General features: G+C 36.7%; 1 protein-coding gene across 6 annotated transcripts in view; it reads left to right on the top strand.

The window, feature by feature from the left end:
- FAM13C (family with sequence similarity 13 member C) overlaps window positions 1-19,887 on the top strand; it is a 156,929-nt gene that overhangs the window by 135,434 nt on the left and 1,608 nt on the right. For 3 of the 6 annotated variants that reach the window (XM_047826200.1, XM_047826199.1, XM_047826196.1), the window contains 5 exons: window positions 5,349-5,430; window positions 7,093-7,304; window positions 13,259-13,354; window positions 14,878-15,077; window positions 16,679-16,780. In XM_047826200.1, the coding sequence (XP_047682156.1) occupies window positions 5,349-5,430; window positions 7,093-7,304; window positions 13,259-13,354; window positions 14,878-15,077; window positions 16,679-16,780 (692 nt within the window). The remainder of the gene's footprint in view (window positions 1-5,348; window positions 5,431-7,092; window positions 7,305-13,258; window positions 13,355-14,877; window positions 15,078-16,678; window positions 16,781-19,887) is intronic. The other 3 variants (XM_047826197.1, XM_047826202.1, XM_047826201.1) reach the window with 3 other exon arrangements.

Here is a 19,887-nt window from a genome sequence, read left to right as displayed (position 1 = left end):
TTTCCCATTGCTGCTTTCATAATTCTTTCCTTGTTTGTGTATTTTGTGAATTTGACTATGATATGCCTTGTTGATGGTAAGTTTTTGTTGAATCTATTGGGAGTTCTCTGTGCTTCCTGGATTTTGACATCTATGTCTTTCCCCAGAGTAGGAAAATTTTCCAGAATAATTTGCTGACATAAACCTTCTACCCCTTTTTCTCTCTCTTCATCTTCTTGGACTCCTATGATTCAGATGTTATTCCTTTTTAATAAGTCACTGAGTTATCTAATTCTTGTACCATGGTCTTTTACCTTAGTTACTCTCTTTTTTTCTGATTCATTATTCTCCATAATTTGTCTTCTCTTATCACTGATTTGCTGCTCTCTTCATCCATCCTTGCCACTGTTGCATCCATTCAAGATTTCCTCTTGGTTATAGCATTTTAAGTTTCATACTGACTAGATTTTACTTCTTTTATCTATTCAGAAAGAGATTCTATGCTTTTTTCAACTCCAGCTAATATTCTTATTATTGTGACTCTAAATTCCAGTTCAGACATCTTGCTTATATCTGTGTTGATTAACCCCTGGCTGTCATTTCTTTGTGTTCTTTCTTTTGGGGTGAATTCCTTCATTTTGCCATTTTGGAGGAAGAAAAAGGATAACTTAAATAAAATAAAAAGTAAGAAATATTAAAAACAACACAGAAAATCAAATAAAAGAAGCTGTATCCTCTGTCTAGGTGAGTTTTGGTCTGGTTGTTGAAAGAAACTTGATAGAATAGAGAAAAAAGGGAAAGAAAAGAAAAAGAAAGAAAAAGTCAAAAAGTAACAAAGTTTAAAAATTAAAAATATGTATACAATAAAATAGAATAAAATGTAATGAAGAAAGTGAAATAGAATAAAATACTTAGAAAAAAATATAAAACATAGTAAAAAGAATTTAAAAACATTTTAAAGGAAACTATGGGCGCCTGGGTGGCTCAGTGGGTTAAGCATCCAACTTCAGCTCAGGTCATGATCTTGCAGTCTGTGAGTCTGAGCCCCAAGTTGGGCTCTGTGCTGACAGCTCAGAGCCTGGAGTCTGCTTTAGATTATGTGTCTCCTTTTCTCTCTGCCCCTCCCCAACTCACACTCTGTCTCTGTCTCTCAAAAATAAGTAAATGTTAAAAATTTTTTAAAAAATAAAATAAAAAGACAAAAATAAAATTTCCTCTTTCTGTATCCAAGAAAAATAAATGAAAGGAGAAAAAGAAAATAAAAGAAATTAAAAAAAATAGATGAACCAGCAAACAGAGTGAAACTTGAATGAAGTTACATCCAGTTTCCCCTAGAACTCAAACAATGAAGCACTCTATAGTCTGTACACTAAGAAGATGGAGAAACTTGTGGTTCTCTAGGGCATGTGCTTGGAGGGCGGAGTTGGGCGGGGCTTGGTGTAATGGCTCTGTTCTCCACTAGGTGGCACTGCTTAGCTTACTAGGATGGATTGGTGTGGTATATATGTGCATGTGCATGTAGGTGCACGTGCAGGAGAGGTGAAAATGGCATCACCCAGCTTCCTAGTTTCAGGCACAGGAACTTTGTGTTCTCACCTACCCAACAAGCAATCAAGGATCCCTCCTTTGTCTCAGTCTTCTTCTGTCCATTCCCCACTTCTACACTGTGTCTGTGTCCAGGCTGTCAGCCTGCCATACACCTGGAAATTCTTAAATCAGACTGATCTGGATTTGAATCTGGCACAGCTAGTTAGGAACTCTGTGACTTTGGACTTGTTATTTTATCTTTCTGAGTCTCCGTTTATCCATCTGTGCAGTAGAGTTAATATTAGTAGTGACTTCTTAAGTTTGTATTAGATGAGTGAATATTATACTGTAATATAATGCTTATTACAGTGTTTCACACAAGGGAAGTAAGTGGTCCTAGATATTATTACATTTTTAATCTATTTTAGTGATATTCGGCCAGGCTATCCCCTGACAGCCTGCCTTGTCCAAAGAGAGAGAAACATTTGACACATTAATTCTTCACTAAATTTTTCAGCCTGCAGCCACAGGACTCTGGATTACTTCTTTCTATTGTAAGAGCCACCCAGCCGGCTGCCTATTTTAATAGAATTTCTCCTGGCACCTCCTGTTTTTGTCTAGAGAAGTTTTAGAGCTGGTGCAGGCACATGCTCACACAACACACTTAAACATCACAAATGCGGATGAATGCATTTGGGAGCAGTAGAGGAGGGCGTCATGGTCACCACTGCTTCAGTGTGTACAAAAGTCTCTGATGTAATCAGAACCTTTGATGTCTCAGGGAACAGAGCTTCCCCTCACCCTTTCTGTCAAGGTGCCAGGCTGTGGTTAGAGGTTTGACATGTCATTGGGCTTTAATTGGTTGCTGTGTGTAAGGCTTTCCTTCCTGTCATGCGTACTATGGAATTAATAGCACCCACAGCTAATATTTTAGTCTGAGCTCTTGCTCGGCCTCCATGTTAGTCTGATGCCCTGGTACAACATGCACCTTTCCTTCTATGTTGAATGTGACCATTTTATATTCCTATTCAAACCCTGTTTATTTCTACAATTAATTTCACATTTAACTATCATTAGACTCATGGACTTAGAAAAGGCTATTTCAGCCAGATGTTCACTATTAGAGAATGTTCACAAATTAGAGAATGTTAGAATTAGAAGGGATCAGCCAGTCTTATTTCTCATTTGACCTTTGAAGGAACAGGCTCAGAGAAGGGAAGTAACTTCCCCAGGATCACACAGCAAAGAATTGACCTAGCCAGGGCAACTCAGGTCTTTTCATTCCTAATCAGATCTCTTTCCAAAGTGTCTTTTGAACTGTGTTTGATAGAGCACAGATTTGGTCCAGTGATACCCTCAGTCATGTGCCTTGGAGATCCCATTTTAGTTGCATTGAACAAAATATACACTGTAATTTCTGGGTTTATAGCCTCTTGGGGTCTATTAAACTGAATATTTCAATTTATAAGTTAGAAGGCTTGAAGATCCATAGCTTGTTAATGAAAACTTTCCATGCGATTTTAAAGCTGCCATCCTTGTGAGCTTGATTTAACCTCTTTTGAAAGCTCCCCCAGGAGTAAAGAAATAAAAAAAATCATTTCAGAAAATGATTTCAGGCTTTAAAATATTTTGTCAGAAGAAAAAAATCAGCCTTAAATTTTTCCTACGTCCTATTTGCAGTAGTGAGAGCTCATTTCTTTAGTAGTCCTTGGTTGTAGGGTTTTAGGCTTTTGTTCTTAACATTACTTCAAAAGATGATTGGGGCCAGGGAGTGTATTAAATGGGTGATGAGCATTAAGGAGGGCGCTTTTTGGGGTGAGCACTGGGTGTCATATGTAAGAGATGAGTCACTGGGTTCTATTCCTGAAGTCAAGTCTACACTATATGTTAACTAACTCGAATTAACTAACTTGAAAGATGGTAACTGTATAGAGCATATCCAGTGACAAAGACGTGTTCCAGGTGAATAAGATGTGTTTACAGATCAGAGGGTAGAATTCTGTGAGGATTTTGTGAAACTAAATGTAAAACATTGGGTGTCCATACAACCAGGCTGTTACCCAAAGCCAGCATACTAATCTGTGTATCAGGGAAGAGGTACAGTGCATCATCCTAGCACATCATGGGTAGCACTAGGCTAAGCTGTTCGGGAGGTGTGTCCTTGTGTCACTGTCCAAGGTACTGAAACCAGGCCTTCACTCATAGAAAGCATCTATACTCTCCCATCTGAGCTCCTGTAGGAAAAAACCACTGTTGTTTTCCTTCAATCGTTTCCATCTTGACTCAGACATATGTGGTTTTTACATCACTCTAGAAGTGACAGAACTGTGCCTTGTGTTTCACTATTAATATATTTATTTTCCATGTACATTTGATATGTACATTTGATGACTATGTCAAAACAAGCACTGTTTTTTCCTTTGAACCTAGGAGAGACACATTTCTCTCCTGATGCCTTTCTCTCACCAGAAACTTGCTAACGTTATACAGACTTAGTGGATGCTTTAAAAAAAATATGGCACAGCCCCTAGACTTAGCCAATGTACATATTTACTTATCAATATACATACTTCTAGCAATATTATAATTATGATCAAGTCATTGTAAACATTCCTATATAGTCTTGTATATATTCAATTTAAAGTAACCATTAATTTTCTTGAGTCTGCATTGAAGTTATCAGGTGGCTCTGATTTGTTTAAGAATGATCTCACTGATCTATGGGGATGGAGACTAAGTATGTCTATCTTTCTTTCCTAGTTTCTCTCCTGTAGAAAATCCACTTTCATGCTCTGAGAAGAAACCCAGAAATCAAAGTGAATGATTTGTATTAACAGAGTCATGTCCTTCCAAAATCAAAAATAACTTTTATTGCCACATCCAACTTTGATTAGCTACTTGGCAAGAGATACATACCCCTACATGTATGTTTGTTGGTGAAAACATATCCAGAATTCCCATGAAAGTCTGATAGTAACACTATTACTATTGTGACCACCAGTAATAATAATAATAATATTTGTAATTATAGCTAACACACCTGTAGGGTTTGGCATATTCTAGTAACTACTTTCACTGTTCTACATACATCAACTAATTTATCCCTCACAGCAACCCTATGAGGCAGATGTTGGTGTAATCCTCATTTGGCAGATGAAACTGAGGCTAAGTAATTTGACCAAGGTCAGACACATATAATTAAGTTTGACTTTAGTGCTAGCTAGTAGGATATTGAGTGTATAAACAGTGAGATGATTAGAAATCTGGGTATCCCCCTGAAGTACTGATTTCCCAGACTATTGTCAGGTGTTAGACATCCTGGGGTCTCCTTTCTTGAGTTTGGTGGAAATGACTGATAGGAAATCTTCAAGGAAATCTTCGAGTTTGTTAGTATAAACCAGACAAGTTGTGGTCATAAACCTTGTTTGTGAGTACAGGCAAGGGAGTAAGCACTGGTTTGTATCAGTGCAGTCATTTGCGCTGATATGAAGAATGGCCTAGCAACCACATGTGGGGTGTGAGTGGACCACAGGGTGATTGATGGTCAGACTGTAGGGGACACTGGCATGGACAGGCTATATGAAAAGTGATGAGTGACCAGACATGTTTAGGAACAATGCCCATGGAAAGGACAAAAGTGTGGAGGAGTTCAAGAATGTTTGCTTTGTTTTTCAGAACTAACTCTATCATCTGGAAGTTGTCATACATGAATTTCTCTCCCAGATTTATATGTTTCTGAACCATCTCTGTGTGTCTTGGCTGTCTAAAAATTTTGATTTTCCTTTCTTACCTTTCTTTCCCTTCCTCCCTCCCTTCCACCCACACTTTCCCCTCCTTTGTAGCCTTCACATGGTGACAAGACTTCTAATCCTGAAGTCCTGAAATGGATGAATGATTTGGCTAAAGGTCGTAAACAACTTAAAGGTAAGTGCCAGCCAAGAGTCTCTTTTTCCATAAAGGAAGCAGTTAAAATAGATAATTTGCTCTAAGATATTTTTTATTCTTTTCCACCTGTGCCCTCTTTAACCTCATCTCTCACGTAGATTGGAGGCTCCGTTTTGAAATAAATGGTCCTGGGTCCCTTTCATTATTTGGCTCCATCTAATAATTCTCCTTACAAAGAGATTGAAGAACTCCAGACTCCAAAGAGAAATGATTCACTTCAGTGCCAGGAACATTTCAACACGTGGAGTATTAACTTCCCCCTAGGTTACTGGATTCTTGGATGTTAGAAAAAGGCCTGAACAATCATTTACTCCGTATACCCCATTGTACATATGAAGACATTTATGTCCAGAGATAGAGACAATTTATGTAGCTGGGAGGTAGTGAGCTAGATATAAAACTCAGTGCTCTTACCTCCTAATCCAGTGTTCTTCTTTCTTCTTTCTCTGGAGATTATGATGATGATATGAGTGTTAATTAACTCTAAAATCCACTTAAAAGGACTATGGTATTTACCAATAAAAATTTATTTGCCTCCTCTGGGGCACCTGGGTGGCTGGCTCAGTCAGTTAAGCGTCTGACTTTGGCTCAGGTCATGATATCACATTTCATGAGTTTGAACCCCACATCCAGTTCTGTGCTGACAGTGCAGAGCCTGCTTGGTATTCTCTCTCTCTCTCTCTCTCTCTCTCTCTCTCTCTCTCTCTCTCTCTTTCTCTCTCTCTCAAAATAAAGAAACTTTAAAAAATTATAAAAAAATTAATTTTCCTTCTCTTTCCACATTCTTATTTCAATACTTAGATGTGGAAATTTTTCCAAATTTGTAAATTTTCCAAAGGTGATAAGGAACTGGAAGGGAATCTGAACTCAGTGGTATTAAACTGTAATGATGTTGCAGGTTTATAAAATATGCAATGTTTAAACATCACACCAGAGTGTAACTAAAAAACAAACATCAAACAAAGAAAATGAGCTCTATAATTGAGAAATCAATATAAGTGGCCACCCTTTAGCATATTCTGAAATTTAATTCCATGATAATTCCCAAGTTGCTTTTTTACTTTTAGTTATTTAGGTTTATATAGAAACACATTGCAATAATGGTGAATCCTGGATTTTAAAAGATGACATTAGACAAAATTGTCAAGTTGGGGCTGCACTCCCATCTCTCATATCCTATCCCTCCTGTATTTCCTCAGATGTCTGCATTTGTAAAGCCTTACAGAAGTGCTTGCATTTACACAGGGGCTCTTAATGACACAAAACTTTCAAAACTCAAGTAAATGAACCAGTGAGTATAGAATTCCAGGTGTTGTGGTAGGTATTGGGTGAAATATTTGAGGGCCTGGTACCATCTTCCTCTAGATCTCATCCTCTGAAATTTAAACCACTGACTTACTTCTACACATAACCCTCAACTTCCATAAGATCCCAGTCTCTAGAGCCCTTTGTCTTCACACCTGAGTAGGAGATATGCTGTTGGTTCTAGTTATTAAGGCTGCCCTTGCCCTGTGGAAAGCTATCAGCAATAGTGTCCATTTCCACTGACTTCACATCAGTGGTGGGAATTTCTGAAAGGCTCTCTGCTCTTAAGCCCAGTGAGTCCTCCTTGATCATGGTAACTCATGGCATTTCTCTTAGAACTAAAGCTGAAATTGTCAGAAGAACAAGGGAGTGCTCCCAAAGACCCACCTAGAAACCTGTCCTGTGAGCAACCTGCAGTCCCCAGAGAGAATGGGAAGCCAGAAGCTGTGGGCCCTGAGCCAAGCTCCTCTGGAGAGGACACTCCTGATACTGTGCTGACATGCCTAAAGGAGAAGACAGAGCAACTTGCTGCTCAGGAGGATTCTAAGGTACCTCACCATATCCTCACAGGTCCCAACATTCAATAGGATTCCAGAGAGATTATGGTTTTGACCAATTTGTAAGAGTACTTGGCACTACATAAACATCTTTAGGAGACTAGTTCTGAATTTCAGTCAGGTGACCTCCTAGCAAGTTATTGACCATGACCTATAGGTGTTGCCACTTAATTCCAGAATGTTATTCTGGAAGTTATACTATTGCATGCTGGTAGGAAGCAGATAGCAAAGATATTAGGGTGTATCATATCTACTTTCTCCCTTATTCCCCTAATAAATTAGCAAATTAACCCAAGACTAGTATTACAATCCCATTTTACCATATATTTTATTTAAAAAATAATGCAGCTGGGATGAGGTATACATAGTAAGGAAAATGGTTTAGTATCTTATAAGATAGATAGGTAGGCTTTTTAAGAGAGTGTTAGGTAAAAAGGTGTCTAAAGACCTAAGTTTTGGTCTTTAGACTGAAGTCTTTAGACATCTTAGTTTTGAAATCTTTGTGAAAGATTTAACATCCTGCACATCTTCTCATCCTGCACATTTATGCTTACATTTCATTTATGACCAGGAACCTTCCTTGTAGTCCTTTCTGTATCAACTCTAAAAGTGGTATGATTGCCTTTAATTTCTTGAATAAGAGTTGTAGCTTGCATATCATAGCCCTAACTATGCTGTATGACATTTTCTATCTCTCATTTTATACTTTAGACCTCTTGAGTAGAATAGCTATTTGTAGCTCATGATCCCACAGTGTCTGTACATAGTAGGTATTGAATAAATGTTTGCTGAATGAATGGACAGATGAATGAATGAACTAACATATTTAACTTTGGAATCAAGTATTATTGATAATAATGGTGACTTTACCTGTTATATTGCACATTATATGGTCTTAATCATAGGTGACAACATATGCCAAATCCCAAAAGCCTCACCATATGCCCCTGGACTTGTTCTTTACATGGAGACTTGTGATGTACAAGCAGAAATGGGCCTTTGGCCACCTCTATTTTTATGAAATACTTTTAGATTAAAAAAAAACAATTCTATGTTGTAAGAAGTGAATAGGTTTTTATCCACTTGGCCAACTCATTCCACCCCACCAAAGATTCTGGATTTTTAGGATAGTCAGCGGGTAAGTGGGTAACACACACACACACACACACACACACACACACACACACACCTAATTCTATGTTCTACTTGATTAGGGCAGTGAGGGATGAGTTAGGATTGGTAGAGTAGACTTAGATCAGGACTCAATGCTTCAATAAGCCACTTTCTAGCCATGTATACTTAGTAAGTGAATTAGTTCTCTGAGATTCAATTTACTCATCTATAAAATACAGATAATACCTACTTACATAATTATTGTGACAATAAGGAAAGATGCCTGGTGACTGGTGGGCGGGCAATCATTAATTTGCAAAAATATTTGAGTGCCATAATAGGCACAACAATGTGTTGTGAGGTATGATACATATTGGATATAATAAGATAGAGAAGCTATGAGGGTTACTGCCCTCATGAAACTCATGTACTTCTGAAAATTGGGATACAACAACAAATAAACAGCTCAATAAGTAAAATTATTAAAGATTTTGATAAGTAGTGTGCAAAGAATTAAACAGATAGTATAGAAAATAATGGGTATGCTTTCTACTTTATATAATGTGACTAGGAAGGCCAATAGGTGACATTTAATGAAGAATCAGCAGGCCAAAAGAGCAGCAAAAATCATTTTAGGCAGATGGAACTGCCAATATGAAGGTCTTGAGGGAAAAGATTGTGTGTACTTAGAATTCTGGGTCTGAGGGCTAGAGCACAGGATGGTATGAGATGTCAGAAAGTCAGACTGGGGCCCCTGACATAGTACCTTTTAAGTTACTACCTAAAGTATTGGAAAACTGTTGAGTCGTTGAAAGCAGGAAAGTGATATGGTGTGATTTACATTTAAAAGATACTTCTGAAAAATTTAAAAATATTTATTCTTGAGAGAGAGAGAGAGAGAGAGAGAGCAGGGGAAGGGCAGAGAGAGGGGTGTGTGTGTGTGTGTGTGACAGAATCTGAAGCAGGCTCCAGTCTCAGCTATCAGCACAGAGCCCGACGGGGGGCTCGAACTCATGAACTGCGAGATCATGATCTGAGCTGAAGTTGAACACTTAACGGACTGAGCCACCCAGGTGCCCCTAAAAGATCTTTGTTATTCCTGCATGGAGAACAAATCACAGGGGAAAATTCTGGATAGAGAAAGATGAAATGGGTGGTTTGGACTAGCATGAAAGCCTTGGGGATGGAAAGAAATAGACATACTCAAAGTATATTTTGGATGTATAATCAAAAGGATGTGCTGAATCATTGGATGGTAGGAGGGAAGGAAAGGAAGAATCCAAGATGGTGACAGGTCCATTTACTGAGATAGGGAAAACTACAGAAGGAACAGATTCAGGATGAGTGAAAAATTAAGAGGTTCTGTTTTTAACACGTTCACTTTAATATTTTTGAGGAATACAGTGACCAACCATCCCTGGTTTCCTTGGATTTTCCTGGATGTTAAAAATTTCACGTCTTTCAAAATGCCCCATCCTGGAAAAATGGGGATGGTTGGTCACCCTACTGAGACATCTAAGTCTAATAGGCACATGAACAGAGAGTCTAAAGATCAGAGAAACATATTTGAGTTCTTTGGAAGTTATCTTTGCTTAAATGGCAATTTATTTCTATTATTTTAAATGAAGTATCTGTTAAACTGTATAATAAGTGTCAGAAGCCCCTTCAGATAAAGCTAGCATCTCTGCAGTAGGCTAAAGTGAGGCCCTTTAAATAGAAAGCATCTGTAGTGGAATATGTAGCTCTCAATATCTAAAGCTGTAGTATTGTTCCTGGGGGGGGGGGGGGTTAAAATACCAAACCTGATAGTGGCTAGTCAGCTATCAGGTGGTTCCTACAGGAGAGTCCAAAAACCACAGAAGCAGCCAAGGGAGGATTGCAAATTTCCACAGTAGCTATATTATTCCTGGATCCTCAGTGAACTCATTAGCACTTGAGATTATCTGACTAGGTTCTATTTCTTTACACTCAAATTGACAGATTATTTTCATCTGGGGTCCTTGCTTTACTGTTGAAAATACTGTAAATATTAAAATTTCCAAGATGAAGAATTATTTCTTTTCTAGAGAGAACTTTATGAAATTTTCACATTTGGTGTTTAGTCAGAGTCCATACTAAAGCTGATAAATCCCACAGCATTGCCTTGTCAGTTCAGATACTGCTATAGGGTAATTTTCTTCCTCTTTTATTTATAGATGATTTTTGGAGGTAATAACTTCTGGGTCACAGGGTATCCATTGAGCACTGTAAATGAATGAATCATCCCTTAGGTATGACTGTGGTGCCTATTTATGTCCATTTCTTGTGAAAATCTTGAATTGGTGCTGGCACATCATACCCATTTTATTGCCCTTTCTCAGAACTGTAGGGTGGTATCAGGTGCATGGCACAAATTGAGCACTGTAAGTGAATGAGTCATCCCTGACTGTGGTGCCTATTTATGTCCATTTCTTGTAAAAATCCTGAATTGGTGCTGGCATGTTATACCCATTTTATTGCCCTTTCCCAGAACTGTAGGTGGTATCAAGTGCATGGCACAATTTACTAACTGGATGAATAATGGCAGTTACTTCTGGCCCTTCACTAACTGCAGCATCTTTTGAGGAGGAAAGCAGGTTTCTAAAAATATATATAACTCATTTTATTTTAAAAAATAAAATGAAAATATAGTGATTTGTAGGTTGTTATACCCCCTGGTTGTTATACCTTGCAGAGAGGGCAACTTAAAAGTAAAAGGCACAAAAAGTAAGATCCCATCAAGTTATTTTGCCTACTTGTCATTTTAAATAATAAAACAATTTTTAAAATTGGTAATACTATCTCACATAGTTGAAAAGAAAATACAAATGGCCACACATTAAATAGATTCTTTGCCACTCCATCTGCTAGCTCTAGAGGTCTCCCATCCCCAAGCAGGTAACTATTGCGGCTAATGTTTTATGTGTACTTTTGGAGTTTCTATATAAAGCATATACAAGTGATTACTTTGGTAATTATTCTAAGAGTAAAATCAACTAATCAGAGTGAAAGATAAGTGCATACATTGTACATGGACCCTGATTTTCATCTGGCATCTTTGGACGATATTCTTCTATAATGGCATTTATCATCCTAAGCTGCTCTTTGGTCACTATTTTCCTCTTTTAGGACAAAATTTAGCTTTTCTAGAATCCAAAGAATTTAGTAAAAATAAATAAAATTACAAAAATCAAACTGCTGTACAGAGATGCTAATAATAGTTAAATACATCATTTTTCTGAAGTTGCTTTCTATGAAATATAAGTCCCAATGAGATACTGAATAAAAAACATTGTTCATGTTTTCTGAACTTGGATTGAGATTTTTTTCTTTATTACCTATTAAAACCCCATAAGATAGATAAAAGGTTTTTTTTTTCATGGCAAGATGTATCATGACTAGGAAAATATTTAAGAAATTATTAGGCTGGAAAACGAAAGGGTCTTGTGGTTACTTAACCAATACTTAAATGGCTTCTACAGAGAGAGGTGATCTATCTTTCTACTGAAAATGAAAGTTCTTAGGTTATAGCCTATGGAATTTATATGAAGATTGTTAAAAATTAGGGTACTTTTGTTTTTAAACCTGAGTTGATATATTTATAGCAGGGAAGGGGATGTGTTGAGTACTGTGAGAATTTTTTAAAATATCTGATATAATTTTTGTCCTCAAGAAACTTCTAACTCATTTGGGCAGACAAATCTGAAACACAGTACATATAGTTAAGGCCCAGATAATCAGATAGAAAAGTTTAGAGAAAAGGGAGCTAAATGTGGGCCAGAACGGTTCTCAACTGGGACAGGGGTAGGGTAACATGTGAATAACTAGGAAGTTTGAAAAATACACATACTTAAGCCATGTTCTTTTCCTTCAGGATCCCTTTGTGGGATCTGGAAGACAGAGATCCAGAGAGCACCTTGGGTATGTGTACTTTGATAAAAGATACCTGGGTGATTTGCTCTGTGCTATTTCTCCTGTTTCCTTCCTGCTAGTCGCTTAGTGAGAACCATCTGACCAGAGTGAAAAAATTGTGTGTAGTAAACATATAGCAAATTAATGTAGGATACACAGAAGGGAGGAAAACCAAGGCAAGCAGAGGTTTGGTCATTTTGGATGGTCACTTTGGATGGAGAGAAGGATGATAGTGGTGGTGGGTAGGTAAATAGAGGATTGATAGATAAATAGGAAGCTATTTAAATTTTTATGCACAGTGTGACCTGTTAAAAATAGTGCTTAGGAGAATACATATCTGGACCAAGAGTTTATGAAATCTTTCAGTTGGAAGGAACTTTGTAATTCCAACCTCCTTATTGTACAGGTAAGATAAGGATTCAAATAAGTTAATTGTCATATCAAAAATAGTTTGTGCCAGAGCTAGCCAGTAACCTAGTATATACTCCAAGCTTGTGATGAAGACCCGTACAAAGTTTGTGTTTGTGAATATAATCATGAAGATCCATATAAAATACATGTTTCAGAAGAAAAATCAATAGGTCTACATATTGTTTTTTAAGAATGAAGAAGTAAAATGACAGGCTTCTTACCATTACATATTTAGGATTCCTTCAGAAGCCTTAAAAACATCTTTCTAAACTTGGACCTATCCTTTAAGAAACTTTTCCTGGAAGAAAATTGGCATGTGCTTTAAACAGTATCTTATAATTGTCTTCCCTTTTTCTAATTACTGTTGCATTATAGTATTATTAATCCCTTACTTTGAGGCTTCAAAACTGTTTTTTTTTGCCTGCTAAAAATACTGACATGCTTTCATTCTTGCCTGAGACAGGAACAATAATTAATTTCATGTTTTTCAGGTAGCTAAGCAAGACAAGAACCTCATAAAGCCTCTTTATGACCGATACAGAATTATCAAGCAAATCTTGTCAACACCTTCCCTTATTCCAACAATTGTAAGTCAGCATGCTTGCATTAACTAGAAACCTGTACTTGTGCTTGGTATTGTTTAAGTAGGGAGGCAGCACTATGACAGTGATAAAGAAGGCTTCTTGGCAGTATATGCTGCTAAAAAGGTCAGTTGTTATTTCACACAGTAGAAATGTGGTCTCCTTTGAGCCAAATATCATACTTAACAGGTGGATGATAATTAAAACTATTATGAAACAGGAATATATATCAACTGCATTTTTCAGTTTATTTTGTGAGAGAGCACACATGGGAGGGGCGGTAAAAGAGGGGAAGAGAGAGAATCCCAAGTAGGCTCTGCACTGTAAGCATAGAGTCCAATGTAGGGCTCAAACTCACAAAACATGAGAACATGAACTGAGTTGAAATCAAGAGTTAGACACTTAATCAACTGAGCCACCCAGGTGCCCAGCAATTGCATTTTTGAAGCCAGTTTTAATATTTGCTTTAATTTCTTGGATGAGGAGAACAACTGATGAATTTCAATTTCATCATCTAATTTACAACACAGCTAAACCACACAGAGTCTTTCTATTCTGTGTGTTAATTTTTCTTCTTTAATAAGAAAATTGACTACATGTTCCTTGATACAAATGCAACATTTGTTTTTGGTACCATTTGACCATCACTGAATAAGACATAAGATTTATTTCAATAGAAAACATGGCTACTAAAATTGAGCTAGACTGTTTTTAATAAAGAATGATTTATGGGAATACAGAACTAGAAAGGCACCACAAATCCTACTCCATTAATATTAAAACAGTCACTTGCTCAAGATATCAGTATAAAAAGGAATAAACATTAACAAATATACATTTAAGTATACTGGACTACATTTATAATTTCACAATTTTCAAGACAAACACAATAGTGATTCATAATCTCTAAAATGTTCCTATTAAAGAAGCATGGTTTAAAATGGGGTATGATTTTCAGATTTCCTTGCAAAAAATTCTTTTGGTTGTGGTAAGTATTAGCAGAACAGGTTAAGGAGTAACTCCATTTTGCTTTGGCCTTCATAGAGCTCTTCCCTGAATTTGTCAATTTTCTGACTATCCTCTATATCTGAATGTGGCCCACACCAGGATCTGATTTGGGGTATTTCTGAATAACAAAAGGTGTCTGAAGTCCATTTCATCCTAACCCATGTAACTGTTGTGAAGCTGGGGTCCAGGTCTGAGTGAAAGGGAGGAACTAGTAGGCAGTGCAGCCAAGAATGGGACCATATCCTAGATTCTGTGCCTTCTTTGGTCCAGCAAAAAGACAAACTTGCTGAGCATTTTAGCCCAGCATTGGGTGGGGATGGGGTGCTTCTTTGATCATTAACTTCTGTAAGTTTTTTGATGCAACTGAGGAAGAGTCACTCTTGTTTGTTTCCTTCTGGGTTTTCAGTGGTACAGGGATCACCTACTCTTTTCATGGTGTCTATTTATGGTTCCTCTTCCTGTTTTTGCTTCAAGAGTCACTTAGCATTTTTGTGACTTCATTTAACTCTGCTTGTGATAAGCAGGAGGAAGAAGACTCTGATGAAGACTGTCCACAGGGAAGCCAACAACCTTCTCTGCCAGATCCAGCATCTCACCTGCCTATTGGCGACCACCTCACCTTCTCTAATGAGACGGAACCTATTAGGGTCCTGCTGTCAGATGAAAAAAAAGAAGCCAAACAACCAGCCCTATCCATGTCCAATTTACATGAGGCCACTATGTGAGTGTGAATCTTAAATATGGAGTTTCTTTTTAACTCTTTATAGTCTGAGATACCTTACATGTGCCTACAAAATTCACAAGAGCTGTTAGATTCTCTAAAAAATGCAACCTACCAGAGAGCAGCCTAAAAGCATAATCTTGTTCTCTTTATTGGAGAATTGAGAAGACAAAGCCATGAGGAACCAACACTCTCAATAAGGTCCTAAAGATGCCAAAAATGTTAATGTTCAATTTCCTCTAGTTGCATACCTTTTCAGCAGGTTCTGGCACCAGTCTAATTCTCAGCAGTGTGTGAAGCAGAGCTGGCTTTTGAAAATGCTAGACCAAAAGGAATTGGGGTCCCATGTGGTTCAACATTTGTCAGGGCCTTTAGATAAGATGGTTTCTCTAGCCTGGGAATCACCTTGGGTTTCAGTAAATGAGCTGCCCTTTTTCTCCTAATGGCCCTTCAGGACCTATTTGTATTTTCATTAGTATTATCATTATTGTTATCATTACCATTATTTAGTAGTTGGCATTTCTATTCATCATTTCACCTTCTTTGGTTTGTATGTTATAGGCCAGATTATGAGATTTCCTTTAACATGTATTACAGTGTGGTGAGTGTATACCTCAAGATAGGTATGGAATCCACCCACATATATGAGGTGAGACTAAGGACTAAGTTGTAAATTGGGATTTTAGTGTGTTTGTAGAATCAATTGGTACCACAACTTCGGCTCAGAGAAGTAACCCATTTGGAAGCAGAAAATCCATCTTCCTTCCGCTCTTGTTTTCTTTCTTTTTTCTCTCCTCTTTCCTTTCCTTCATTTATTTGTTGGTTGTTTGGTTCTTAAGCAGCTTTTGAGGGGTGTTAAGAATATTTTTTTAATGTCAATATATAATTTCAGGGTGTTCAGTCTCTGAAACCATGTACAAGTTCCCTAGATAAAAATTCCTGCTGTAAAAGTATATGCTTTGTCTTAGTAGAATGAAGTGAGTAGAATTTTCAGTGTAACTCTATCTTCACTTTGGGTCTAATTTCATTCCCAAGGTTTTTGCCATTTTCCCCATACTCTACATTAAGGATGGAACTTGTTTTAAACTCTCTTCCTCTTGTGCCTCTTAAGTCTAGTCTATCACCAAATATCAATGAGTATTCTTTTAAAGTGTCTCCTTTTCCCTCATCCATTCTTATGGTCATTACCCTCACCACACTTCAATTTTTTTTTAAGATTTTATTTTTAAGTAATCTCTACACCCAATGCGGGGCTTGAATTTACAACCCTGAGATCAAGAGTCACATGCTCTACTGACTGAGCTAGACAGGTGCCTCACCCTAACCACATTTTGTAATGGACTTAGTCACTCAGTCAGCTTGCCTTTTTTCTCCTCTCCTTTCTCCTTTTGTTCTTTCTCTTCTCCTATGACATTGTTTTCATTCTCTGCTTATGTGCTTCCCTATGATTAGGTTCTACGTGTACTATATTTATTCAAAAGATACTTTTAGGCAGAACCCTTCTGTATCATAGTATGATTTGCTGAATAGATAAATCATTTTATGATGTCTCAATTATGCCAGAGTTTAGTAATGGCAAATCCATATTTTACTTGGTATAGGCCTGTACTTCTTGACCATCTCCGAGAAACTAGGGCTGACAAGAAGAGACTTCGGAAAGCCTTAAGAGAATTTGAAGAACAATTTTTTAAACAAACGGGAAGGTAAGTTGGGCAAAGATTTTTTTTAAGCAAGTATTTCCTAGGGAACTATCATTAAGAATGAGCTGGAGTTTTGGGCAGGAACGTGAATTTATAAAAGATATAAATAATTTCAATAGTGACTGAGATCTAATGCAACATTCTAATAGTGCCATTATTAGGTATGTTTTATGGGAGGCTGTAGCCATCAAGTATGACATAAGGCTTTAAAAAAATAAAGATGAATTGCAAAAATTCCTAACTTTGCTTTATAAATCTCTTTATAATTATTGAATTTATCTAAAACTTTAAGAAATCTATTTGATTTTTTAACCCATATAATTTATTTGTTCTTGATTAGTTTCACAAATTATTCCCCACTTCATTAATTCTTCCTTTGCTTTAAATATATCTTTTAAACTTCAGGATCTATCCTTAATTATTTATTTTCAGGATTTGGTCAAAAGTTCATAGCTATTCTCTCTATCCTTTAAATAAATGTTTAGCTGTATCCTCTATTTGTCTATTTTTGTCAACCCAAGTCTCCATGTGCACTCCATCAGTTTCCTCTAAATTTGGCTATATTGTCAATGTATATATATAACTTTTATATGTAATATATATATATGTATTATATATGTGCATGCATATATATATAATTATGAGATTAAGGATTATGTGTGTGTATGTATGTACATATATCATGAGATTAAGGATTATTGATCTATGTAAGAGAAAGAAGAAAAATCATTTGCCTATCCTCAGCCTGTTTCCATGGTTGTACAATGAAATGACTGGACTTCCTGGAATACTTTGGGAAGGTATAGTTGTCATGTGGGATGTCAGTATTAAAAATAATAAGGTGTAACTTTCCCAAAGTCACAAAGTTATTAAGGTGGCAGAGGTGGGAGTCAGTGATACACTGGCCCCTTGATATTCCTCTCCATGTACGTATCTGCCTCTCGTGATTTCTTCCATTTCAGCAGACTGAGGGTTGACCTAATGGGCAAGGGACTATTTTCTAAAACACCCTGAAAGAGGTCTACTCACCTCTTAGCAGTTTCTCCATTTCAGTCCTCCAGAGCTGTGTACTAGGATTTGACCTATTAAGTCAGAAACTTATTGTACTTAGCAAATACAGATGTAATCCACTTTGTTTTCTGCCTGGACTCCAAATTTACCTTTCTGCTGTTGTTAACTAATCTACTGAAAAATGTTATGTGGCTGTTAAATTTAGAATATAAAACATAATTTTTCATTTTCTTTTTTCATTTCCATTATTTTTCCTTTACAGAATTTCCATACAGCTTTTACATTTACATTTTTTTTTTACCTATATGAACCCAGGAGTCTAAAAAGTTTGAGAATCCCCCTCACCCACCAGTATGCTAATAGTCCTGCCTAATGGAGGACTACCACTAGAGAGTGGTACTTGTCATGCCTTCTGATATACAGAGAAGTTAGTGATGTTCTATGTATAGTACTCTACTGCACCTTTGAGTCCTAATCCCACTTCAGATATGCCTATATTTGACTGAAATTTTAGGCCCTCTTGTGGTAATACACTTAAACTAAATGCCAAAGTGGTAGTAGATTACAACTAAAATCAAAGGGTTAAATGGGTAGGAAATACGGATCTTAATCTTTTCTCCTAAAACATTTTATTAGGAAGTCCTAATCCTATCCATATGGTAAAATAACCATGCAAATGGAGTACTAAAAAGTTTGTTACTATAAATGTTCTTGGTAATATTTGCCAAGCAAGAGGATTGATCATATAGATATGACATTAATATTTTTGAGCCAGGAACTGTATTAAGCACATTAGCATGTTTTACATAATGGGAAAACTGCTTCAGGAAATACTTAGCAAAATTTTTCATTCTGGCCAATGCACTCTTCTTTATTAGCCAAAATGGAGTATGCAGGACCAGGGAAAAGTTATATGATGGGTTACTAGTGTTTCCCTATAAATTAGACCATTTCTCCACTTATATATGTTTATACAAGTTAAGGTGGTATTAAATTCCCAGATAAAAGGTTGGTCCATAATACAGAATGGAGGCAAAGGAATTGTTAAATAACTTAGGCAATATTTAATAGAAACCCTGTCTTTAGGTTTGTGTACTCTTCTGAGTTCTGTACTAGAAATTCCAGGGCAATGGATAGTGGTGTGTCACAAGTAGATAACTACATTCTTAGGAAATCTTTATACTTTCACTATTTTTTTTATTTGTGAGAGATATTTCTTTTATCAGTACTAGGAAAATAGAAGGAACTATAGGTAAAACATCAAGTGCTTGCGATTTACCTATATTCAGCCATACTAATATTAGTGTTTATTTTCAGTAGCAACTGTGGTACTTCATCTGTTTTCCACCCCTTATATTTCAAAGTCATGAGTGAAAATGTTCTAAAAGCAATTGGTCATCTTATCAACCAAGGAGACAAGGGCCATCTAAGATCCTGAATCAATTACTGCCCTTTAGAAAACATATCCTGGCAACATGTTTTTGTGGGAAGGAATGGTTTTAACTCCAGATGTTACCCAAACATTCTTCAAAGTAAATGGCAAGAACACATAGTACTTAGAATGCAGATGTATAAACTGTGCTTAGATGTGTAGCCTTAGAATTAGTGTGCAAAGAGAACCACTGCAATTCAGACTCCCATAAATTCAATCCATAAACATCTCCTTGATTCTACCACACATTGGCAGAGATAGGTATTATAATTTAAAAAACTTGGAAATATTTCATATTTACAAGATAGCCAATGAGCTTTTTTCCCCTATAACAATAAATTTATACATTCTTTTAATTTATGTAGTTTTTTAGGTTGAATTTTGAACAATTCTGACTGTCAGGGCTGGACATTCTGCACAGGTATGGGACTTTGACATGAGTAACGTAGAATAACTAAAGAATGTCTTGAGTTGTGGTTTTTGTTTTATTCCTCAGACCTTTTTACTTGCTCCATTGATATATGTCTGAGCACTGGATCATATATCTGCAAAACACCTATGACATTCTCTATTATATAAAAATCCAGTAACACATGAAAGAGGGAGAGTGTGAAGGTGGAAGGGAAGGTAAAAAAGACATGATGCAAAAGCCAAGTGGAAACATCCA

Source organism: Prionailurus viverrinus, chromosome D2, assembly GCF_022837055.1.
Source record: "Prionailurus viverrinus isolate Anna chromosome D2, UM_Priviv_1.0, whole genome shotgun sequence".
NCBI classification, from domain to species: Eukaryota; Metazoa; Chordata; class Mammalia; order Carnivora; family Felidae; genus Prionailurus; species Prionailurus viverrinus.
The sequence above is the reverse complement of the archived record's forward strand: the minus strand, read 5'-3'. Positions and strand labels throughout refer to the sequence as shown.